Genomic DNA, 25,019 nt, shown 5'->3' on the forward strand with positions numbered 1-25,019 from the left:
CATACATACACAAAGTTTTAGACATTAGACTTAAATTTATAGAGACAATTTACAAACACAAGTGATGTACAAGAAGCATGACAGCTAATCAAGATTAAAGAACACATAAAAGGCTTTCTGGTAGGGTTAGGGTTACAATAACTTACAATAAGTGCATTCAGCCATGAGGGTACAAACTCAGAACAACAAGAAAGTACAATTTTCTTCAAGAAAACCAAACTACAAAGTGATATATGTAAGTGCCATATAAGTGCTACTAAAGTGCAACTTTTTTTTATTTTAATTTTTTTTATTTCTAATATTTTATTCAAGGTATAGTCGGAAGAGGTGTGTTTTTACTTTGCGGTGAAAGATGTGTAGACTTTCTGGTCTACAAAGAGTCGCGATTTTGTTATTGGCAGATGCAGAGCGGAGTGGACGGGCTGGGGTGTAAGGTTTGACCATGTCCTGGATGTAGACTGGACCCGATCCTTCGCTAACATGGAGTTGTCAAAGGTAATAGTCAGGTCGTGGATGGGAGAGCCTTTCCCTGGAAGGAAAAGTAGTTCAGTCTTATCAAGGTGAATTTTCAGGTGGTGTGCGGACATCCACTGAGAGATGTCAGTCAGACAGGCAGAGATTTGTGCTGCTACCTGTGTTTCATATTGGGGGAAAGAGAGGATTAGTTGGGTGTCATCAGCATATCTGTAGTAGGAAAAGCCATGTGAGTGAATGACAGAGCCGAGAGAGTTGGTGTACAGAGAGAAGAGGGGGGGACCCAGGACGGAACCTTGAGGGACCCCAGTAGTGAGAGGACAAGGTTCAGACACAGATCCTCTCCAAGTTACCCGATAAGTGCGGTCGTTTAGGTAGGATGAGAGCAGAGAGAGAGCAGAGCCTGAGACCCCCAGATCCTGAAGGGAGGAAATAAGGATCTGGTGGTTCACTGTGTCAAATGCAGCAGAGAGGTCTAGAAGGATAAGGACAGAGGAGAGAGAGGCTGCTCTAGCAGTGTGAAGTTGCTCAGAGACAGCAAGGAGGGCAGTCTCAGTTGAGTGGCCTGCCTTAAAGCCAGACTGGTGTGGGTCAAGAAGGTTGTTATGGTGGAGATAGGAGAGTTGATTAAAGATAGCTCGCTTGAGAGTTTTGGAAAGAAAGGGAAGAAGAGAGACAGGTCTGTAGTTGTTTACTTCAGATGGGTTGAGGGTGGGTTTCTTCAGGAGAGGATTAACTCCTGCCCCCTTCAGAGAGTTAGGGAAACAGCCAGTTGACAGGGAAGTGTTGATAAGATGGGTGAGAAAAGGAAGAAGGTCAGGAGCAATATACTGGAGAATGTGAGATGGGATGGGGTCAAGGGGGCAGGTGGTTGGACGGGCGAGTTTACCGAGATAAGAACTTGATTGGGAGACAGGGGGTCGAAAGAGGAAAGCGAAGGGGATGAAGATGAAGTTGATGGAAATGTAGTTACAGAAGGTGGATTTGAAAATGCGGAGTGTATGTCATCTATCTTTTTTGAAAAGTAGTTGACAGAGTGGCTTGGTAGAAGGTGGAGGGGGACTTGGGGGGTCAAGGAGGTTGGAAAAGATGGAGAAGAGTTTTTTGGGGTTCAAAAATGAATTCTAGTTTGGTAAAAAGAGCTTTTGGCTGCAGAAATAGAGGCAGAGAAAGAGGAGAGAAGAGATTGATAAGTGAGCAGGTCGTCAGGGTGTTCAGATTTTCGCCATTTCCTTTCTGATGCTCGCATAGAGGCTCTGTCAGCGTGCACCGAGTCAGACAACCACGGAGCTGGGGAGGACTTGCGGACCTGTCGTGACGTAAGAGGACAGAGAGAGTCAAGAGAGGAGGACAGAGAAGAAAGGAGAGTGTCTGTGGCAGAGTTAGGAAGCATGAGTGAGAAAGAGTCAGTTGAAGGGAAGGCTGATAAAACAGAGGAGGCCAGAGAGGAGGTAGAGAGGCAGCGAATGTTGCGACAGAGAGGTAGGGTTGTCAGTTTGAGAGAGTGGGAGAGAGTAAGAGATAAAGGCACTGAATCTGCCTAATTTCCTATATAGTGACTATTTAATTACTTCATGTAGATTTTCCCAATAATTCTTATTTTAAGCAGAAATGCAGTGCTCTCACTTTCAAAGAAATATTTTAAACTTTGCTGCTTTACCATCACAAATTTTCATAATGTTTTCCAATATATACTTCGTATTCATAATGTCCCTTTTTGTGACTTTTCTCACCTATAGGAATCTATTATGAGGCTTTGGTTTTTGGCTCAAGGATCTTAATTTGTTTATAGCTCTATTTGCAACACATCCTTCTTTAGAAGGGGTAGAGAACAAACACTTGCTCTCTTTAAAGCATTTACAATGTCTTTTATTTCTTAAAGAGATCCTCATGAAACCTTTTATACACTTTATCAGGTACGATGATCAAGAGGCCTAAATGTTGAGGGTCATTGTGTGTTCAGATTGAGAACGCTGCGTAGTTTCATTGTCATGATCCAAAGTCCAACTATTGCAACAACGGGCAGCAGCCTCAACTATACGGAAAGGACTGGAAAAGATTTATCGCGTTAAGGATTTGAAATAATGGGCTCAGTAAGTTACCTAGTCTTTATTACACAGAACTAAATATATCTGAAATGTACTTAGAAGTAAACAATTTGAAGATCACTCTGGTGTAAATCTTTTTAAAGTGAGGATTGGCCTAAAGTGGAAGGTTGGTGCCATCGAAATTTTCTAACCTTTTGTATAAGGTGATTTGTGTAAAAAAAAGACATGTGGTAATAACATGGACAGCCCGACCATGATTTAGATCACGCAATCAGTCAAGTTAAAATGACGCTGCCCATCATGAACTAAAATAAATCTCTTATATAATGTATTATTTAACCAGGCAAGTGGACCGCAGAGATTAAAAATCCCACTGCACGGGCCAAGTTACCAGCAGCCGGCAGATTATAGGGGAAACATTGCACAACCTTGTACTGAAATCAGAAAGACTTGTATGAAAAGATGTGAACACATGAGATCAACGAGTGTGATGTTATCAAAGATGTGATGTGAACAAAATAAAGAATTATAAGTTAGCATATAGCATAATAGATAAAGAGATTCAAATATGTATCAGGTGAATAAATTGTAAAACAATGTGCCCTATAATTCTGAGCAAATGAAATATTATAGAAATTGACAGGTAGATTGGCTTGTATATAAATATATTTATTATTTAAATATGGAAGTAAGACTAAACTTGCTTTTGTTGCTCCATTGCAGGTACTCACCAAGGATGATTGATACTCGCCTGAACAGAGCCTGATTTGGCTGCAGGATGGGGAAGAGTGTAATGGTGGCCTATGCCCTGTGGGCAATAGGTGGGCCTTTGGGCCTTCACCATTTATACCTAGGAAGAGACAGCCATGCTCTGTTGTGGATTCTAACCCTGGGAGGCTTTGGCTTCGGCTGGGTCAGAGAGTTCACACGTATCCCTGCTTACATCGGTGAGGCCAATCGAGATGCAGACAGCGAGAGAAAAAGACCCTCTGTCGTGGTCCCTCCCCCTGTAAGCCCCGTCAGATTCGCTGGTCAGGTGTGCGTTGGGATCTACTTTGGCACCGTGGCTCTGATAGGACTCAACTCCCTCAATTTCTTCTACTTGATCGTCCTGCCTTTGTGTGTGGGTGCAGGGGTGCATCTGGTTTCCACTGTTGGCCAACAGTCCTCTGACCTAAAAAAAACTCTGACTACGTGTCTAGTAACTTCCTCGATATTCTATGGCAGCAGCTTGTCACCTTTGCCTATTAGTCTAGCTGCCAGTGTGACTGCTGCTCAGCACCGCAGATTCAAACCCCCGCGGACACAGCAGAGAACAGAGGAACTAGGTGAGAATCTCACAAATATAATGATTACCTCTGGTTTCTTTTTAGACATTGATCAAACTGCTTCTCTTTGGATTTCTAAGACCTACTAACATTGTTTTTCTGTCTTTTGCCCAGGGCCACGGCTTTACAAGCTCGGCCTAGCTTGGCTGGCCTTCTCTGCCCCATTGGGTTACTGTATTTTCCACAACACCACAGCCACCCTGTACTATCTGTCTGACTGTGTGTCAGCGCTGCTGGATATCTTCTGGTTTCTGCCTTGGCTCAGAGGTGCGCTGGAGTACGTTCTTTTAATGCCATATCGCATCTTGTGTGCTCTCACTGGAGGGGGGTACTACGAAGAGGCTTGGAGGAAGGTGCTGGAAATTCTGCTCAAAGAGTACACAGAGGAAGAGAAGGAGGCACTGCACGTAAGCATTCATGCATCTCTGAAAAGGTTATAAAGTGATGAGTCAGGTTTGAGGTGTATACTTTGTGTCAGTGTGTGCATATTCTGTTGCTATGGTATGATCATAATTTGTTAACCCCTTATGTTGTAGGTATTGTCATTGGAGGCAGAGGCTACACTTGCAGAGATAACTCAAAGCTATAGGGAGCTGGTCAAGACGTGGCATCCAGACCACAACCCCAGCAATGATGCAGAGGCGACGTTTCTAAAGATCCAAGAGGCGTATGAGGTCCTTCTCCGGCACCACAAGCCCCGTCATCAGTTCAAATAGTTGCAAGAGGAAAAAGGGATGTGAGACTGTGAGATTGATGAGATTGATTGGATGTGAGATTGCGTTGTTTTACATTGATCATTTTCTTAACATTATAGTGAGTGCTTACATTATCACTTCCCCTATGGTCTAACAGCCTTTGAGCAGCTTTCTGAGTGGTTACTTGGCAGCGCTTGCTGCCACCTTGTGGCGCCATACCTGTAATAACACCACAAACTATTTCATCTCAACAATTTGACTTATGTTTTAATGTCTGCTTTCATGCAATTAAAAGCTGAACCACCACAGACACACACGCACACCTTTAATTCAGATTGTGAATAATAAAAGGAACCAGTAAAAGGTGTAATAGTTGTGTAATAAATGAATGTTTGTTGCCATAAGGAAGGAGACATTTTAAAATACCCCTCCTCTCTATTTTTCCACTAGCATATCCGGAAGAGGCCTTGATCACAAACAGTGTCTGAATCATTTTTTGCAGGTTATTGACAGTTTATATGCCATCATCTCTCCAATTAGACATCCACCCGCAGCAGCCTGGTTTCCCGTGGAGTTCACGAGTCGATCTAATGACGTCGATTTCCCCCCACATCCCTCGTTTAGTTTGCCACCTGCAGAACAGCGCTGACATGCATCGATGCGTTCGACACTCGCTGGATCCAGAGCTCTGTTGTACCATTGTTGGGTCTGTATCCCAGCATGGGCCCGGAAGTTGTTTGGGATTCCCAGGTAAAGAAAAAAGAAAAAAAAATCCGGGAGATGCTGTCGTCGCCTGGGAAAACAAACAGCTACCCAGACAGTTGGAAAAAGGGGGAAACAGCGATCGGTCGCCAGGTAAGGAGGAGGCCGGTGGACTTCGCCGCGGCTGCCGGTAAGACCCATCCGTCGGTTTAGATGTGGGAGTGCGGCATGTTTGTGAGGAGTCGGTCGGGGTGAATGCCAATTGTCGTGTGGTCGGGTGCCATAGCAACGGCTCATGAGAAACACGGTAAAGGCGCAGGCCGGTTTTTGACGCTGCGGGATGACAGCGGCGTTTCATCGCACACGCAGCGGCAACTCCGTGCAACATGTCACCGCCGCCGATCGGTGCCGGAGCGGCGCGCGTTCCACCGAGCGGCCGAAACAAGTAGGCGCGGATTACACGGAGAGACATGATAGTTGGTGCGGTCGATGCATGTGTGTGTCTGTGTGTCGCCCACCTCGGGCAGAGAGGGCTGTCATGCAACAGGGTCGCTGCTGCTGCGCGTCCCCCTCCATCTATGTCTTTATTTCTTTTTTTTTGTGCCCTGGTGAGACTGGCGCGTCTCTCGGCTGCAGCAGCGCCTGTTGCTCCCCATGCGCGGCCAATGCCAGGATCTTAATTTCCTCGTGTCTCCGCCTCCTCCACGGTCTGCTCCGTCCACTGTTGTCATCCATTTGTGCAAAAAAGGTGCAGCAGCGCCCAGCTGGATCCCCTCACTCTCCTTTAGTCAACACGAGGTTCAACATGGGATTAAATAAAGCCTCACACATCACACAACATGTCTGGATGTCACAACTCAGCACAGCAGGTGTAGTCTCCACACCTCACTTTGTTGTCTGCTGTGGAACAATCATGTTGTGTGCATCCTATGGCTGGGCAATAAAACAATATCAATTAATAACAATAACAATGATAATAAAAATAATAATAACTTTATTTGTATAGCACTTTTTAATAAAAACAACAAAGCAGGCAAAACATCCAATACAATTTAATAACATGAGGATGTAGTTGAAATAAATAAAGTGCAGGTAAAACAGCAATAAACGTCATGTGATAAAAGCCTTTTTATAAAAAATGTGTTTAAAGAGTAGTTAAAAGAGTTTTTAAAAAAAGAGAGAATTCCAATGTAATTTTCAGAAATAGCAATATAACAAAAGTCCAGTATATATCAATATATTCTCATGCATTGTGGATTCACAGTGAGGAGACACATCACAAAATTGATCTACGTAAGTTTTGCTATCAAGTGTTTGTCATTCTCTGCTTCAGAGAAGAATTTAAAACCACAACCTTCACTTATCGCTATCGGCTGAACATTTACATCCCTGTGTCAATGCAATATATATAATATAATATGCTATTATATCATGATATATTATCATATATTATAACATGTCTCTGGAGATTCTCAGTCATCCAGGTCATGGTATATCCAAGTGCTAAAAACACATCAACTCAACCAAGACAAGTTGATCTGTCTTTAGCACTAAAACATATATTATAACATACATTTTAGAATATAGGACTAGATGGTGAATATCATATAATATTAATATCATATAATATGATATATAATACACATTGCATGGACACATGGGATGGGCAAAATAACAGGAATACTTAATAAACGCAAAAACTTAACAACAAAATTCACTTTTAAAGGTGATGCTTTGTGAAGCCATGCATGTATATTGATGGACAATATGGGCTAGACAATAAAGCTAGAAAATAATCTCAAGATAAAAAATGTCATTTCAGTCGATATCGTCAAATATCACAAAAATGTGTCACATTATTGTGATTTTTAATGTTAAAGGCTGATTTTTGCTTTGAAACTCTTCTTTATGGGCAGAAAATGACGTTTGATTAACAGCAAAACATTTTACTAATCTGAGGTAGATCATTAAAACCACGTGTGTTATACCTCCTCACTGTGTTTGTACAATACATAAGCAGCATATGAATATATAGATGTAGAATCTTCGTTAAATTGCCATTGATGAAAATTATATTGCTTGAATTTGTTTTATTGCCCAGCCCTAACAGGTGTATTTAATAATAACATAGATCACATCAGAAAACTGCACTCCTGATTTTTCACATACAAAAATTCACCTTTGTTGGTGTTATATTCTATAAATAGATTACTAGCGAGTTTTTTTCTAAATCTGTATATAGTAATATTTTGTATTTTTTACTTATCTGCGTTCTTTTAATGTTTAAGTGATTTTAATATCATAATATTGATACTGATTAATATTTTATTTTGAGATTTCATCACAGCTTAAATTAAAGGTGTAGTTTTGTGGTGGTTGTGTGGGACTGAATTGCTTTATAGTGTCAAGTGTTCCAGCTATTTTGTCCACCCCCTTCAAGTTGTAACTCCTCCTTCAACACTCATTACCTCTCTATAAATGTGGAGCCTCTCATATTCATGTGCAGAAGAGTCTGGTACAGAGATAGCAGGGCCCAATCCAAGTTCAATCCTCAATTAGAAGTGAACTTATTCTTAGACACTTGGAACTGAGAGGGTCAAGCTATCTGTGTCCGAGCCTTATTCCTGGACAGCTGCTAAATATATTTCATATGGTTAGTATCAAAGACATTACATGTATTTTGTTTTTGTTTTAACAATGATGATTATGAACGGGGGGGGGGAAGTAATATTCACTATCTCTATTTGAAAATGTATTCCTGCAGGCATCTGGTGAGAGAATGAATGCTGACGACTGCAATGGGAGCTCATACGCACAGGGTAAGTTTATATATAAGCCACTATATACGTTTGTGTAGTGTCTAGACCTAATGTTTACTTCGATTACATGGGCATGTTTTTGTGTTTCAGGTAATGGAGGTGAGTCGTCAACGGAACAGGATTTTTATGGCGCACTGCAGGGCCCTCCAGCGAAATCTCCAACCAGTCAGCAGTCCTCGCCACACCGCTCCCTCAGTGGTCAGTTATCATTCCTTTGTTGCATCATGGCCGCACTGAATTCTTCATTAAAATTATACATGAAAACAATTGTGTTTTTTTTCTGTTCATCCTCTCTCCACACAGCAAACTCCATTAAGGTTGAGCTGTGCAGTGACGATGAGTCACCAGATGCTCCACAGCCAGAGAACAGAGAGGCTGTGAGGGTTGATAGCGGTGGGGATGACAGAGGGGACCCCATGGAGGAAGGGAACGCAGAGTTCGCTGGAGCTGGAAGAGACAGAGCGAACATCTACGGCGAGATGGCCAGTCCCGATGCTGCTTCACCAGGACCTATCCGGCTCCCCAATGGGAAGCTCCAGTGTGAGGTTTGTGGGATGATCTGCATCGGACCCAATGTGCTGATGGTGCACAAGCGTAGCCACACAGGTGAGGAAAAAGCTGGGCAATACATAATATGAATGAAATACATTATTAATCTGAATATTGATAAATATAGGCAATACTTTAAATGACTTACCTCTTAACTTTAAAGCTTTACAAATGTGTTCGTAGGCGAGAGGCCGTTCCAGTGTAACCAGTGTGGGGCCTCCTTTACCCAGAAGGGGAACTTACTGCGTCACATCAAGCTGCATTCAGGAGAGAAGCCTTTCAAATGTCCCACGTGTAACTATGCTTGTCGCCGGAGAGATGCGCTGGCTGGACATCTGCGCACACATACAGGTAAACCCAAGATTTATCTGCAGTCACGCAGAATCTGATGTATTCCTAGAAGAGATTTTTAATCACTCACTGAACTTGGTCGATGCAGTTGTTCCATAAGAATATCATCCCTTGTTGTTATGATGTAAAATGTGTGAAACACTGGTAACAGGTTGAAGACGCGATTCATTAAAACAGTCCATTTCGCTCTTCTGTGAATTTCAGGGGAAATGGGGCTTCTTAACCAGAATGTTCTTTAAAGCACCTCACAAAATATGACATTTAGGTTTTTGTGACAGGAAATCCTGTTTTGTTCAATAGGTGTTCACATACTGTATTAGTACAGTTGGTCTCGGTGGATTTCAACAGGTCACACAGGTTCATTTTCGAAGAAAAGAATCTTGCAAACTGGATTTCAGCGAATTGACGTCAGTCTCTCCGACAGCTTACTAAGATGGAACGTTGCGGTGAAGAGTTAGGCGTGTTTCTGTCGTCACCGGTGAGAAACATGCAACGATGTCAGGAATTCTAAATCAACGGGGAAATCCAATCTTTCAAACTTAGCCAATAATAAGTTATTTTATGAAAAAAAAAAAGGATCAACATAGAAAAACAAAACTATGACACTTTACAAACAGTTTTTAGACCAGAATTGGCTTATATCCAATGACAATAACCAATATCTAGGGTCAAATGTTGTCCCTTTTATCTCACTTGGAAGAAATCAGTGCACTCTTTTTTCTTTGTATTGCAGTCTCGTCTCCAACGGTGGGGAAACCCTTCAAGTGCAGCTTCTGTAGCCGCAGCTACAAACAACAAAACACACTGGAGGAACATCTAGAGCGCTGCCATAGTTACCTGAGGAGCCTGGACCACCAGACATCCGTCAACACACAGACCACACAAGGTAACATCTCACACTGACCTGAATCCCACTGACACATAAACACAATATACCTGCTGCAAGTATAAGTAGTGATTTAGTTTGAATACTAATGATGGTGCGTTTTCTGTTTGCAGGTGAAGAGTCAGTCAATATGGAGATTATCACTAAACCTGGGCTCCAGCCATCCAGTGAAAAAATCCAGTTTGTAGATAGACTGGCCATTAGCATCACCAAACGCAAGAGGTCAACACCACAGAAGTTTTTAGGTGGGTATTTTCTTTTTAAGGAATTTACACACCAAACACCCTGTTCTTTTATTGTGTTTCATTATATTGTAATAATGATATATTTTCATCTTTATCAAGGACTTTTAAAGTACAGAAGTAATAAGATCCTAGTCAAGATGCTTGTCAAGGTCAAGAGACTGAGGTCATGTTGCAGCATGACAGTCTTCAGAAGTGGTACAAGTCGGAGGCAACAGGACTTGCTTGTGTCTCTAAGAATGTGCAGAGACATCCAGAGGAGTCTCTATCTCAGTCATTGTTTATCTCATTGTTTATGTTCTTTTCACAGGTGAAAAGCACATGCACCTTGACATACCTGAAGCACCTTATGAATTGTCCTCTGGCTCCGAGAAAGACGGGGACCTCATGAGCTCTCAGCCTGCCGGGCTGGCTGGTTCACGCCTCCAAGGCCACAGGGCTAAAGGTGACAACCACGAGTCGCCTACTCTGTCTCAGCTCCATCCTGCCTTTCTGTCGGAGCTCCGCACAGTTATGGGCTCCATCAACAGCAACGTGACTCCTCAGGGCCCCCGAGCCCATGGCGGAGGTGGACTGGCCGCGATGTCTCTCGGGCTGCCTGGCCGGGAGGCAGGCGAAGGCCGTGTCGACAAACCCTCAGCGCATAGCCATACCACCTCACCCAATGGCTGTCCCGACTCTACAGACACAGAGAGCACAGCAGAGGAGCAGAGCACAAGGGCTACAGCCCCAACAAGTACCTCCAACAACCACCACCTCCACTACCAAACCCCAGCACTGCCCCGCAGCCATCCCACTTCCAGCCCCAGCCAGGCCAAATACTTGGACCCAGAGTGGGAGAGAGCATGTCCTGTGCCCCCACCCGTAGTAAAGAGGAGCGCTGGCTCAACCCTTTCTTCCAGGGAGACTGTGCAGGTGTTAGACAGGGACGGCAGGCCTGTGCGCTCCTTCCACTGCCAGCACTGCCGCATCCTCTTCCTGGACCATGTCATGTTCACCATCCACATGGGTTGTCACGGCTTCCGTCAGCCCTTCGAGTGCAACATCTGCGGCCACCTCAGCCAGGACCGCTACGAGTTCTCGTCTCACATCAGCCGCGGAGAGCACCAGGTGGGCTGAGGGGAAGGGGTCTCGTGTGGCGGGAAGGGCGGAGAGGCAGCTACTGCTTTCTAAAGTTGTGGGCTCACGTTTGTTCTGCACCAGATCAGTTGCTTTAAATCCAGAGTGTAAGTAAAAAAAAAAAAAGAAACTGTTTTTTATTGTGAGAGTATTTATGAATCTAGAAAGTAGACGCAAGTGAAGAATCTTTCCAGCGCACCATTTAAAGTTCAGCGGGGGCTAATTACATGCTACGATTGATTGCACTCCCATATCAAATCATCCAGCAAAACTACTGGTTTTGCTTCTAAAGTGCCTTCTTGGGGGATTTCCTCTCAACGACAAAAACTGGGGTGGTGGGACAGGTGCTCTTAAATTTTGACTAGCCATCTTTTCCTAAGTGATTTAGTTAGCACCTTTGAGAGGTCATGCACAGAGGCATTTAAGAAAAGCATGGTGTGTAGATTCCGAGAATTATATTTGGTATGCACCAGGAGCTTTGTATTTCTGGTTGAGGAGGGTGTTTTGTCTCGGGTGTCAGGTAAGCTTTATATGCACTGAAGAGCTTTGTGCTTCTGGGATTGGGAGGAGCGTTTGTCACGGACGAAGCACAGAAAAGGATTGCCTTAACTCCTACACTAGTACGCTGCTGTAGGAATACATATTGTTTACAGCACGGTGTGTGAAGTCACCTCAGAAGGGAGGATATTGTACAGCTGCACAGTGAGAAGACTATCAGGACAAAGGAAAATCATGAGGGGAAGTAAAACTTGAAAATATTCACCTGCAGGGTGAAAAGAGGCGTTCAGGGCTCAGATGTAAAATAGGTGTTTTTTTGGATGTTAAAGCGAGCCTCAGAAAACTGGTGCAGATCAGACCATGAGCCATGTAGTGTACAGCCTGACTGAGACGGCCTGGGGTGCTATACCTACACAGGTTTGCACTTTTAGGTTCCCTGCTTATATATGAGCATCTTCGCCGAAGCACTTTGACGGCTTTACAATTTTTTTTGTTCTGTGATTGTTTCTACTGCACTGAGAAATCGCATCACACTCAAAAAAACTGATCACGTCATTTGCAACGCCAGTGTGTTTTTAACGGAGCTGGCCTTCTACAGAGTCCCACGACATTGCACTGGTTCCGTGAGGTCTCCACTCGAGTTTGCTGCAATGTGAGACTAATAAATCAAATCAGTTCTAACTAGAAGAATTCTTTTTGTGGTTTTGCTCTCAGCGGTTGAGGCCGAAAGGTTTTAAAACAATCTCCATCATGTAAGTGATTTAGCAAATGATTTAAAAATGAATGAACAAATCAGTTTGGATCTGTTGAGTTATCACTTGTGATTATCTATTTAGTGTTGTTTGTTTCAGCCTTGTTGTATTTAATCAGCTATATTCCAAATCTTATCCAGCATATTCCTCAAGTCCATGAAATGTTACCTCCTGCTTCTTTATAGCACCCAAATACCTTATTGCTACAGTATGGTGAGTTATCTGATAATGTTAATATTGGAAACACGAATGAGACCAAACTCAGTATTCTTACTTGTTGTTGTGGGGTTTGCTGCTTCATAGTTTAACTTGATTTCCTTTAATCGCAGGCAAAGATGTACTTGAAAGTGATGAAGAAAAAAAGAAATCTAAAACTGCACTTGGTTTGATAAGTAGAGACGTGTGTGTGAATGGAATATAGCATGTGTGCTTGTCATTTTTCTGCTTTTACCTGAACCGTGAATTATTTTTGAAATGTGAAGTAATTTCAAGAAGTGAAAATGAGGCATGGGTTTCTGTCTCCTGGTGTGGACTTTTCAATGTTCTATGATATTTTGTGAATGATGTAACATGACAAAACACTTTACCTCAAAGTTAAAGATGTACAACTGCCTCATTATTTAAAAAAAAAAAAAAGTCATGCTCCTTTCTGAGATGTTCTTGCAGTTACAAATGCGTCCCCCTCGATATTCTCAAAACTTTTTACTGTCAATAAAGTTACGTTTATTGTAAGACAGATTTTCTCTAGTTTGACTATGATGACATCCACATATTGTTTTGCCTTTTCTCACTTAAAATCCAAATAACAAACACAGTAGATATTTATGTTACTTTATTAACAACAATTTGGAAATATCACATCATACAGGTAAGACTCGGGTAAGAGTGGTCTTTAAAGTTTAATGTTTAGACACAATTCATTTAACTGTGCTTTATAATATCAAGAAAGTGCACTAAAGTGGACCATTTAAAATAAACATAAGACTCAATAAATACATAAAAACATATCACAATTATTAAAATAACTCAACAAACTTCAAACCAAATAAACCAGAGTAATTTAGCACCATGTTCATGTTTTTATTTAAATCCATAAGCCAAGAAATGTTGCTCAAATATTTATCAGTGTGTGATAAAACAGGGGGTACCTATTTTTTTTCCTCCTGTTTTCCATATTTGAAATGTTTTTAATTCTTAAAGTTAAAAATTCCCATTTTCAAATTAGAGTCACATATTGTACCTTGTAAATGTCAGTTTAAAAAAATAAAAACATTATATACTGTTTACACAGAACAGGGTTTCACTGTAATAAAATGAAAATGGTATTTAAGAGTTTTGTCTATAATGAGATAAGCTGTGTATTCCTTCTGAAAGAGTGTTCACCCTGACTGCGGTTAATGTGAAAGTCAGACCTATTTTTGCGCGACCTTTCGGCTTGTGCAAGTGACAGACATTTGTTTCAGGTTGGTTTGACCTTTTTTTTTCCGTCTGCAGTGGAAAATGTGTTTTGGTAACTCCTACATACAGGACGATTGCAGGTGAAAGTCACAAATAAACCCAAATCCTACCATGACGATGAAGAGATCAGCTGCAAAATTCCAAGACTGTATACAAGTTGAACACAGAGCCTTCTTTCTCACTCTCACATAAAGTGACCTGCTGACGGATGAGCTTCAGCGGACCCATCACCCCCTGATGAAGGCAAGACAGCTGAACACCTCTGGTGAATGAAGCATGGTGCACTAGAGAGGAGTTGTACTATGTGTTTTGATTTCAAATAGATCAGGTTGCCCGACCATTTTCTAACCCCCGACTACAAGGGCCATTCAAAACATGTCTTTGTGCATCCACCATTAGATTTGCAGCCTTAATTTCAACATCTCGTGAAAACGCAAATGATCGTCCACACCCATCGTGCACAGCCTCTGTTTTGGTTCACCGTTCGTCAGTCTGGCTGTCGATGCTATCAAAAGAACAAATGAGCTTTTACCCTTGTGAGAATATATTCTGCTTCCAATCCCTGCTTGAATATGCTGGGTTGCTAAAGGGAATTGACAGAATGGAGAATTGCCTCGTGCCCATCTTCAACAGGAAGCTTTCAGAAGACACACGCTTCTATTTTTCTGTTTTTACACGTTTTATCCACTTTGCTTCACATCTCTAATACAATATATCTGACTCTTTCCCAACTGTGTTTGTTATTTTTGGATGCATTTTCTAAAATCCCACTGATGACACTGATTAATATATTATGATTAGTGTTAGTGCAATCAAATGTAAAGAAATAACTACTTTCAAAAGCTTTCCACATGGTGCGTTCATGTGCTTGTGGGAAGGTCAGACATCACAGATATAATGAGATGGATAAAGCAATTATTTTGTACAAAATTGTCCAGTTTGTTATCACAAAAAACAACAAGGCTCAGCTAGAGAACATTACCACAAAATCATCATAGCTTGTATTAAAGGACATCACCAGATAAAGCAAATAAATGCTTACACATTCAACTAATTTTAGTAAACTAATTAATTAAATCAATTGATTGAAAGTAATTAATCACAAACATGTTTTATAGTCAATCAGTTTGATCTTGCCAAATATGAATACTTGCATCTTTTCCCTGTTCAATCAATCAACAAGTCTATTATGATTATGATTATGATTATTATTTCAAAAAGGTATCATTATTATTAAAGTAAAGCAAGTAAACATAAGGACTAGCAGCTGGCTTCTATCTTAAATATGAGAAAACCTATAGAAACCTATGATATCAATAGGCAGAAACATGAAAACAGTGTGTATATTCCCTTGAATAAAGGGAGGCAGCCATTGACCCAGTGTGACATCAGGTGCCGTTTCAGATAAGATGTTCCACAACCCACACAGGAGCAGGTGGATTTCATTTTACTCATGGTCAATCACAGTTGCATACAAAAGTCCTAAATTACAAATTCTGCTGCTTTTTTCAGGTGAAAAGAAGTAAATATAACAAACTGTAGCCAACACATTAAAGATGACCTTTCTCACTGGAAAAATGTAACTAACTGTAGAATGTGTAAAAGGTTGGGCAGGTGCCGCCCTTTGGCTCATAAACACTGTTTTTAACAGCTAAGAGTCTTTCTTTTGGAATTTTCACCACGTCTTCCTTCACATCACCTAAAGTTCAGAGATATTTTTAGGCTGTTTTCCACACAGAGCATGTTTCAGACCCACCCACAGATATTTCAATGATATTCAAGTCTAAATTTGATAAATTATCTTTCAATCTCATGTACTCTCTGACTGATTGTATTTAAAACGAACTGTCATTGGATAACAAACTCACAGACAATTTTACACGTGTATTTCGTTTTGAGACGTGTTTCCCCCAAACCATCATGTGGGTGGAGAGGGAAACTCCACCTAGAAGGGAGAACATGCTTCCACATGACACCTGTGCATATGTTAACATTACCAGTAGAGTTTATTTTAGCATATCTAGCAAGTATAAACTGTTCCAGTTAGTCATCTGCCAAGAGAATAGTTCAATCAAAACTCCAGGTATAACCGTACTGCTGATACCTATAAAGCAGTTGTGAATAAGACTTTTCATGAGGGTAACTTCAGGACTGATGTTTGTGTCAGACCTGTTCTGTCATGATCATCAGAGATTAAACCTTAAAGGGATAGTTCATCAACAAATTTAAATTCACTCGTTATCTACTCACCACTATGCCGGTGAAGGGGTGGGTGAAGTGTTTGAGTCCATGAAGCATTTTAGGAGTCTCAGAGGGAAACAGTGATGCAGCCAAAGTGACCTCTTCTTCACACGTAATAAGACAACAGCAAAAAACACAACATGCCTCCATACTGCCCGTGTGGTGTCATCCAAGTGTCCGCAAGCCCTGACGTTCATATTCGACTTGAAACAGCATCATTTGCACTGTGTTTTAGGCCTAAAAGTTTTTTTAATGTTTTCCTGTGTGTCTTTCTGTTGTTTTATTACGTCTGAAGAAAAGAGGTCCCATTTACTTCAATAGAAATTGGATTTGGCTGCAACGCTGTTTACCCCTGAAACTCCTAAATTGTTTTGTGGACTCAAACACTTCACCCACCCCTCCATCGGCAAAGTGGTGAGTAGATAATGACTGAATATTTTAATTTTTCGGTGAACTATCCTTTTAACCCCTTCACTCCTATGACACTTTTTAAAATTGGAATAAGTTAAGCTACCTTATACCAACTTCAAAGTCATTACTCCAACTATAAGTGTATCTTTTTGATGAAATAGTCTTTTATTAGATTGTACCTGTGTTTACAAACTATTTAGTTTTGTTTGAATTATCAATTTATAATGTAATTTGACCCTACTGCCACTAGATGTCAGCCTTACAGCACTGCTCAACGATACTGTCAGTGTTCGTGCCCTTAGCAGTGTTTTAAAGCAGCACTATTGAACCTCAGTGATGACCTATGATCACACAGTGGTAGTATAATAATAATAATAATAATAATAATAATAATAATAATAATAATAATAATAATAATGGCTTGCATTTATATAGCGCCTTTCACAGGACCCAAGGATGCTTATAATCCTTATCCTTATAATAATAATAACATGCAGTGATTACCACACAAGGCTTGATACAGAACTACAGAGTAAACCAGCAATGCTTTATACTAAATACTGCAATGAGTGTTTTTTATTTATCAATTAACTAAGTAAAGTGCAGTAAACTGGAAAAAAACAAAACAACTAAATAACAACAACATTTGCTGTGACAACACTTTGCCTTTAAAAACAACAGTTGTCCTCGGTGCATTTGTGCAGTTTTTCAAGGTTCTTGACAGGTGCATTGTTGTCTATAATCCCAGACTGACTTCATGATGCTTAGATCAGGGCTCAGTAGTTACTATTCTATCTGCTGCAAGACTCCTTCTTCTTCTTGTCGCTGGAGATTATTCTTTGGCGCTGGAGCTGTGTGTTTTTGGGCCAGTGTCATGCTGAGGGATGAATTTGGAAGGAATAAGATGGCTCTCTGATGGAAACTGAAATCTATAGTCATTTTCAGCAGTCATGTTTAATATCGGTTTAAAAACCTGAAGATGATTAATGTTGAAGAAGAGTGTGAGAAAAGATATATAACTCGTGAGTTGGCATTTTTGTGTTTTCGGTAAAATCAGCACAGCTAAAAGATAAGTCACAATAAAAGATATTATTTTAATGTCAGGACATGGATTTACTGTCCTTATTGTTTCTTTTCCTGGATCTCAGAGGATCATGCCAGATGCTGAATCCTGAGAAAGAAGACAGGGGACAGAAGTCCACAATTATCAGTGCAGGATGACCCCGAAACAAAAATCTGCAGACCCCGGATTATTAAACCTGGACTAATGCATGGTCACCTGACCATCTTTCCCCAAAACCACATCTCTTCATAATCTAGCTCATTAATTTTGATCCCAAAAAAGAAAATCAAGCCATAATAAAACTAACTTGTTTATGATTAATGGTGTAAACTCTCTGGCAGCCAGACAGATGCTTAGCTGGTAGCCCATCAAAACCAGACCAGTTATTCTATCAAGCTTACACACCCATTTGTCTTTCAGATGGTCCGGATGCCAGAAAACGTCATGACCGTCAGCCAAGCAAAACAAAGTTGTCCTCACATGCTTGCAGTTCAGAGAAGCTTCTCACTGCAGCTGTTCCCTGAACGCATGTGATATTAATTAATGCACTTACTGAGTCATTTCAAGTATTAGTAAAACAAAAAGTGTTTATTATTTGGTATCTGAGTTTTAACTACGCATTCAGGTGCACTCAGGCTGCATTTAATCTTTCAATGTTCTCCTCTGCAAGACAGCGCTGCAGGTTCAGTGCCCGTACAGCTGATTGTCCCATATGATGACAAGCACAGGTCAATTTCTATTATTTAACTGTGCACCTTTTGCACATTGCCAACAACATGGCAATCATTGAGCATAAAATCACTGCACTTGTGTCTGCTACAGTGTCGCTCTGTGTATTACAGACCTAATGGGATAGAAGAAGGTTTTTTAAGGGAGCAAAATGTATTGAAAGGCTGCTGGCACCGTTTTTCAGATAGCTCTGGCTCTGGAAATGATTAGAAAGCTCGGGTTAGTGTATTGCATAGAGTCAAGGGTGGGTGGGCGCAGTATTGCATGTGTGTGTGCGTGTGTTAGTATGAGTGGGACACAGAGAGAGAAAATGTGTGTGTGTGTGTATGAGTGCGTGTTTTGAGAGAGGGAGACTGGGGAGGTTCTGTTATGCAAGCAGTTCTCAGTATGCATGTAGATTGGAAATGTGTGGCTCCTGTGGTTGGCTGTCCTCTGTGTCACTGCCTTTAAAAAACAGTTGCCAAGAGAAATGTCTTCTTTACAGGCTTTGGCTGCCAGATGCTGCGGATAATGGATAGAACTGCAGCGGGGAAAGATGGAGAGGTGTGTGTGCAGCCAGCCACACAGACATGCAGGAGAGCACACACACATATTAGTACACACAAACATGCACTTTTGCACACTTTGTGGGCAGGGATTCCCATAATGCTGAAGTATGGTGTGAATAATTCTTCACTGCTGTAGAGCTGACACAGACACACACACACACACACACACACACACACACACACACTCACACAGGGAGAATTAGGCCTCGTAACTCATGTCACACTAAGTCGACGTGAATGAGCACACAGTTCGGGCCTGCTTACAGATTCCAGAGGTGCCACATTTGCGGACGTGTGCAGGACACGATAGAGGAGGTGTACGAAGGTACAATTGTGAACCAACACACAGGGCGCCAGTGTGTGAATGCGATGGTGTGTCTGCGAGCGGGACAGTCAGTGACACAAGAATGTGTCATAGCCACTCAGCTCCTAAACTGCAGCAAATAAACATTCCTCTGCTGCTGTGTCAGTGCTGAGCCTTCGCCCACTGTCGCTGTAAAACACAGCTTGTAATTAAAACCAAAAACGGAGTGTTTTTCCTTTTGTTTCCAGCAGGATTTGTAGATAATGGCCCCCATGCCTTCAGAAATCTCTCAGTGCTGTTTATTTACTCAGAGCTGCCACGGTGGGGCCCAGATAATGTCAACATGGGCCAACTGCGAAGAAAATGATCAGATTCATCTTTATTGATGAAGCACAATACAGATGGAGTCTTTTTTATGGAGCTTCAGGTCACAGCGAGATTTTTTTGAGGATTACTTTTGCGTTCCCTCACAATATGTTTTGCTTTCTCTTGCACTTCTTTGCTTCACCTCTGAATCATTTTGTGTTACCTCCCAATACTTTGCATTTCCTTGTTATACTTTTGCCTTATCTTGCAAAACTTTTAAATAACCTTTTGTATTACCTCGCAATACTTTTGCATTACCTTGCAAGTCTTAAGCATTGCCTCGGGATACTTTTGCATTACCATGCAATACTTTTGCAATACCTCGCAATACCAACTAGCATTATGCAACATCGTCATTTCCTTATATACAAGTGTTTAGTCACCTGCATCCATGCAAGTGTCCTGACTACAGTTACTGGCTCTGAATGAATCGAACAGAATCCTGCACATCAATGTACTGTGTTCTTCTGGATATCAGCATACTTCATACCCAAGTAAAATTCAATAAGCGGATCCATACTGTGAGGTTGTGGTTAAAAAAGAAGATGAGCAGCTCATAAGAACGCAGAAGTATTACAAGGTAACGCAAAAGTATCGCTAGAGAATACATAACATATCGCGAGGGAACACAAAGGTTATCCTAAAAAAAATCCTTGCTGTTACGCTTCAGGGGGACTCCGTACATTTCAGTACAATTCAAAAACGTCATACACTCCAATCCAGTGTTTCTAGACAGTTTCACAAAGATATATTTGGATGAGGAGTCGTGTTAACATTCAGTGCAGCCAGACACACATTGCTGCAATTCATCACTGACTCGTCTGTTTGATTTGGATAAATGCCGGCTTCATCCCTGCTGACAGGTGAAATTACGCAGAGGCTTATGTTGTGTCACATAAATTCCATCAGTTTGTGTTCATATTTCATGCGGATCTCAGGCCTGAAACGTCGCCGTTGCAGCACCAATACATTGTCAGATGTCTGTAAACATATTCCACTGTTGGTTGTTCCTTGCCTGAAGTCTCTCCCTGTCATTACAGCTCTGTTTACAGGAGGACTTACAATGTTTGCTAGCATAGGATCTCCCGTGGAATATACAGCGGTTTAAAGTCGCGCTCTGACGCACAGTTTTCCAGCTAAAACACTTAATCCCAGTGGAACCGGGTTTGACATGTCGCTGTATGTTTGTTGTCACTTGTCTGGTCTGCCCAGGTTAATCATTCACAGATGTGCGATTGCCGAGTTCCAGCCTCTTGTTGGATGTTGGTTCTCACCAATTTTTTTGTGTCACACAACAGAAGTTTTTATTATTGGTCTATTAATAATTGTATAAATAGTGCATGATTTTATTTATTGTGATTTTATGAGTGTGTTGGTTTCTTTGCGTGCTTTTTGTTTGAAATGGACTGTGCTTTATGTTTACTTCCTCCCGGAGCAATCACACTAATGTTGACGACATGCACCTTTATCTGTGAACTAACAGGGTGGATGGAAGGACAAACAACAGATGCAAATTGCAGAGAGAGACGGCGGAGTGGCAGAGAAGGATGTGAGAGAGACACAGAGGGAAGACATGGCGGGGACGAGACGCAAGGAGAGGACGACAGCAGACCGTTCAGTGTTTGCAATAAATAATAATAATAAACTGCATCCTCAGATCTGCTCGACATTGTTCACACTCATAAATATCAGTCCCCCAAACATTTTTTTCATCAAGATCCATGGATTATTCTGAGAAATCAACCAAAATGTCCAAAAAATGCCCTTTCTCTATGAAAGTGATAAAAAAAAAATCCTGCATCTGCCCCCTCAACTGGATCCTGAACAATGGGTTCTCCCCTCACCCATTCCGCTTCCTTCCACCAAGTTTACTGGTTTTGCATATTGTAGTTTTTGCATAATACTGCTAACTAGCAGACAAATGCAGATGATTACATAACCTCCTTGGCTCCCGGGCGGATGTAAAGATGTGGAGGATTTGATGCTGCTTGACGAGCAGCCTCAGAGTCGGGGCTTTTCCTCCTGCTCTCAGCTTTTCAGGATGAGCAGATGGAGGATGGTTCTCCAGAGAGACAACAGACTGTGACTTTTGCCCTGCTGTGATCCCAGTTGGAGAATCGACAAGTGGCATTTACTGAATGGAGCCACTGAAGGAATTCAGGACTGTGTTGGGACCAGACTGTTGCAATGAGAGTCATAAAGCAAATTATAGCATTAACCAACACAATGCGTTTCCCACTTTACTTTGGTATCATTATACAGGTGAACCCTGATCCTCTTCCACACCAACATTTAATGAGTTCTTTCCTGATCCAAAGCACATCCTTTCACTTTTCATCCTTCCAAGTTTCATGGTAATCGGTTCAGTTGTTTTAGTGTAATCCTGCTTACAAACAAACCAACCAACAAATCATCAGACAGGGGTTAAAACATAACCTCCTTAGGTAATAAACGTTTAATAGAAGAAGAAAAAGCTAAACTGGCAGTTAGAGTTCAATAAAGGCAGTTTTAAATTTAACCTTAATATCACAGGAGAACATATTGCATTATTTTGATGTGATTCTTTGTCCCAATGCTTTCACCCCTGTCCATTTGTTTGTTGGTTGGTTTGTTTGTAAGCAAAATTATTAAAAATATTTGTGTACAAATTACCACGACATCTTTAACGTTGCGAGATATGTTGTTCACCATTTGAACTGATTCATGGGTCTCGATGAGATAAATCAGGCGTTTGTAGGAAACTCTTGTTATGAGAGTGTGAGATTTGGTGAAGCTTGAATTAAGGGGACTAGTGGGCCTCGGTAAGCGCTCTACTGAGTGACATTCTAGTTTCCCTTTGGTTCATCCCAGTCAATATCAGATTTTGTTCTGGTGATTCTACTCGTGTAACTGGTTTCCAGACACAACCTACAGCAATCGCGTATTGTTATACTCCAAAATGAAGTAGATATCCTCACTTTGTCGCATTTTGGCATGTTCAGATTGCTCGCTCACAGGGGGACCAAGAGTCACATGAACAAACTAATAACGTGTGTTTTTACAGTTTTATTTTAGTTTCTTTAGTTTGAAGTGATGTTTAATGGTGATTAAAAAAAACAGGGAAGAGGCCGTCAAGCATAGACAACCAAGAGGTCACACAGTTCAAAGGGTGGTGGGGGGGATGTTCTGATAACTCAGAACATCTTTATATATGTGTGAAGTGTGCTGGCGTGTCCCACACGCACGCATGCTAGCACAGAAACCGCAAAGTTCTCTCCCTCCCACCTTAACTGCAGGCCTCGCTCTCCATCTCGCTCCGCAGGGGCACAGAGCCTGACCACAGACATCAGACTGATTGCTCACCGTGGTCGAGTGGTCTGTCCGCATTCCCACCCTGATTCCCCATGTGCAGAAAACCCAACAACGGAAAGCAGCGGTTTGAGAGTGTCTGGGATTTTGCGGACAGCAGAGTGTGTCCACCGTGTCTCTTCTGAATCTATCCTCCTCTCATCTCCTCGCCGGCCCTGCTTCATACCCCTGCAGCAACATGGGAACAGTCGAGCACAGACTCAAAACTAGCATGCATGGAATGTTTTGGACTAGAGGCCAGAGGCTGTAAAAAAGGAAGAGGGCACTTGAGTACGTAGAAGCGTGCATCTGCTGGGATGAGTGCAACCTTCCCTCTCTGCTGTGTGACGGGTTGTGGCAGGCCGGTAGATGATGAAGTGATGGAGATGTTAGGAGGCCACAGCCATTGTGATGCTGGGTGGCTGTTACTCTGGAACTGCCATCTGCTGAAAAGGTCAGTTGCTAGGGGATGATTCTCGTGGACCGTGTCTGCTTCCCAGCTGCCATCCACACACCCACACGTACTGGCCTCGGTACGCGCACAAACTCACACACACATATGTGCACACACGCACACTCATGATCTTTTCATTGTTTCCTAGAAATCTGAATTGAATTTGATTAAATTTGACCATTGGACTGACCACTATAATCCACTTGGTAGTTTTCTGTAACTCAAGGTGAGGTTTAGTTGATTATAATTATTTATGCAATATGTGTGTGACCAGACTGTAAATGCATATCTTATTACATAATAGCCCTGTGGTCACTTAATGGCACCAAACAACTGCTTCTGATTATCATATGAGCGGTGTGAGGGTGTTCCCATCAAAACAGTGCCCTAATTAATTGGAACCTGGCCGCTGATCAAACTCTAGTATTACAATGAAATGTCGGGGCAGCGCGGAAATCAAATCAGTGTCGTGTGCCAGATCCAAGCCGCGACGCATTGTCCGTAGCAACCACTGCGAGCAGCCTATCCTTCATTGCGGCGACCTTAACCCAATTTTAAATTCTTTATCATACGCCCTTCAAATTAAGGCCGGCTCCACCCAACGGGCAAAAATGTTTCCACAATTTAACAGGAATTTTAATATGAAGCTGCTGTGCCTTCATTATGCCATATCATCTTCTCTGCGTGTTCTCCAGTGATTGACCACATGGCTGCATTATTGTCTGGAGAACAATGTGGGCTAGTGAAAACCGTTTCCTTTCTTGAGCTAAAGTCATGAACACCCTTGCAAAAGATTGTTCTATTAACTTTTTTCCTCCAGTTGTTTGGCTCCTGAAGTTAGAGCTCCTGGAAAGAGCACATAATGGTCCAATGAAGCTGTCTTGCTGATGAAATGAGGAATAGATCTATCCTGAAAGGAAATAGACCACATAGCAGTTAGTAAGCCCGTGGACCAAAGTGGTTTTTTTTAGCTTATAAAGGAGATACTGCTGCAAAAATGTTGTACTATCAATCTGATGAAGTGAATGTTTTGATGATGAGCAATTTACAACTGCGTGTCAATATGTTAGTGTCGATGTGTTAACCCTAACCCTAACCCTAGCCCTAGCCCTAGCCCTAGCCGCCCTAGCCCTAGTCCAAAAATAGGACTCAACTGTTTACTTGTGTGCCATCTCCATCCTTTTTCTATCCTCCCTTTCAAACTTTCCTATACTCTGTCCCTTTCCTCCCTCCTCATGCCCTCACCTCCAGCCCGGGGCTTCTCCATGGGCCCTCCACAGACACTGACTTTTGTGTAGCAGTTGTTTTTGTTTGTGCCCTTCTTACCACGGCTGCCTGCTCACCGCCTGGCAGCCCCGTGTGTCAAAGGTGGCTGCAGCAGAACAGACTGTGGGAACAGCCGGTTAGCCTCCGCTGGTCCCCTGCTCCCCAACCAGAGGGGTAACCATCAATCCAGCACTCCCCCTGCCCTGCACACACACACACACACACACACACACTGGAGCACAAACACACAAATGCCCAACCAAACACACACTCACACACAAAAAGCCTTCAACGCTCACACCGTCTCCCAATAATCCTCGGAAGCAATTTCATCTCGACTCGGGTGGCGGCCCATTGTCGCCAGCCCCTTCAATCTTTCCTTATTAACT

The 25,019-nt window shown here is 42.0% G+C and overlaps 2 protein-coding genes and 1 long non-coding RNA gene across 6 annotated transcripts; 2 read left to right on the forward strand and 1 right to left on the reverse strand.

Moving 5' to 3' along the window:
- The first annotated feature begins 2,457 nt into the window (after window positions 1–2,457).
- On the forward strand, window positions 2,458–4,912 carry dnajc22 (DnaJ (Hsp40) homolog, subfamily C, member 22). Of its 2 annotated transcripts, none has more exons than XM_034590103.1 (4): window positions 2,458–2,567; window positions 3,246–3,850; window positions 3,965–4,257; window positions 4,387–4,912. In XM_034590103.1, exons 2-4 carry the CDS (start codon window positions 3,301–3,303, stop codon window positions 4,564–4,566), a joined length of 1,023 nt encoding a protein of 340 aa, XP_034445994.1. In that variant the 5' UTR covers window positions 2,458–2,567; window positions 3,246–3,300; the 3' UTR covers window positions 4,567–4,912. The 2 variants fall into 2 exon arrangements, with proteins under 2 accessions (XP_034445994.1, XP_034445995.1); XM_034590104.1 differs by having other exon boundaries at window positions 2,554–2,688.
- A 112-nt stretch (window positions 4,913–5,024) lies between these two features.
- On the forward strand, window positions 5,025–13,195 carry ikzf4 (IKAROS family zinc finger 4). 3 transcript variants are annotated; one of them, XM_034590097.1, is made up of 8 exons: window positions 5,025–5,400; window positions 8,012–8,066; window positions 8,157–8,264; window positions 8,370–8,672; window positions 8,799–8,966; window positions 9,700–9,852; window positions 9,966–10,097; window positions 10,405–13,195. In XM_034590097.1, the coding sequence occupies exons 1-8, from the start codon at window positions 5,266–5,268 to the stop codon at window positions 11,211–11,213; spliced, it is 1,863 nt and encodes a 620-aa protein (XP_034445988.1). In that variant the 5' UTR covers window positions 5,025–5,265; the 3' UTR covers window positions 11,214–13,195. The 3 variants fall into 3 exon arrangements, with proteins under 3 accessions (XP_034445988.1, XP_034445991.1, XP_034445989.1); XM_034590100.1 differs by having other exon boundaries at window positions 5,026–5,437; XM_034590098.1 differs by lacking the exon at window positions 5,025–5,400 and adding an exon at window positions 7,178–7,900.
- On the reverse strand, window positions 6,822–22,416 carry LOC117764393. Its single transcript, XR_004614384.1, has 3 exons — window positions 22,406–22,416; window positions 16,066–16,072; window positions 6,822–6,930 (listed from the first exon to the last, which is right to left on the reverse strand). It is a non-coding gene; the product is annotated as an uncharacterized LOC117764393 (long non-coding RNA).
- Between the last annotated feature and the right edge of the window lie 2,603 nt (window positions 22,417–25,019).

Source organism: Hippoglossus hippoglossus, chromosome 7 (assembly GCF_009819705.1).
Source record: "Hippoglossus hippoglossus isolate fHipHip1 chromosome 7, fHipHip1.pri, whole genome shotgun sequence".
Classification (NCBI taxonomy): domain Eukaryota; kingdom Metazoa; phylum Chordata; class Actinopteri; order Pleuronectiformes; family Pleuronectidae; genus Hippoglossus; species Hippoglossus hippoglossus.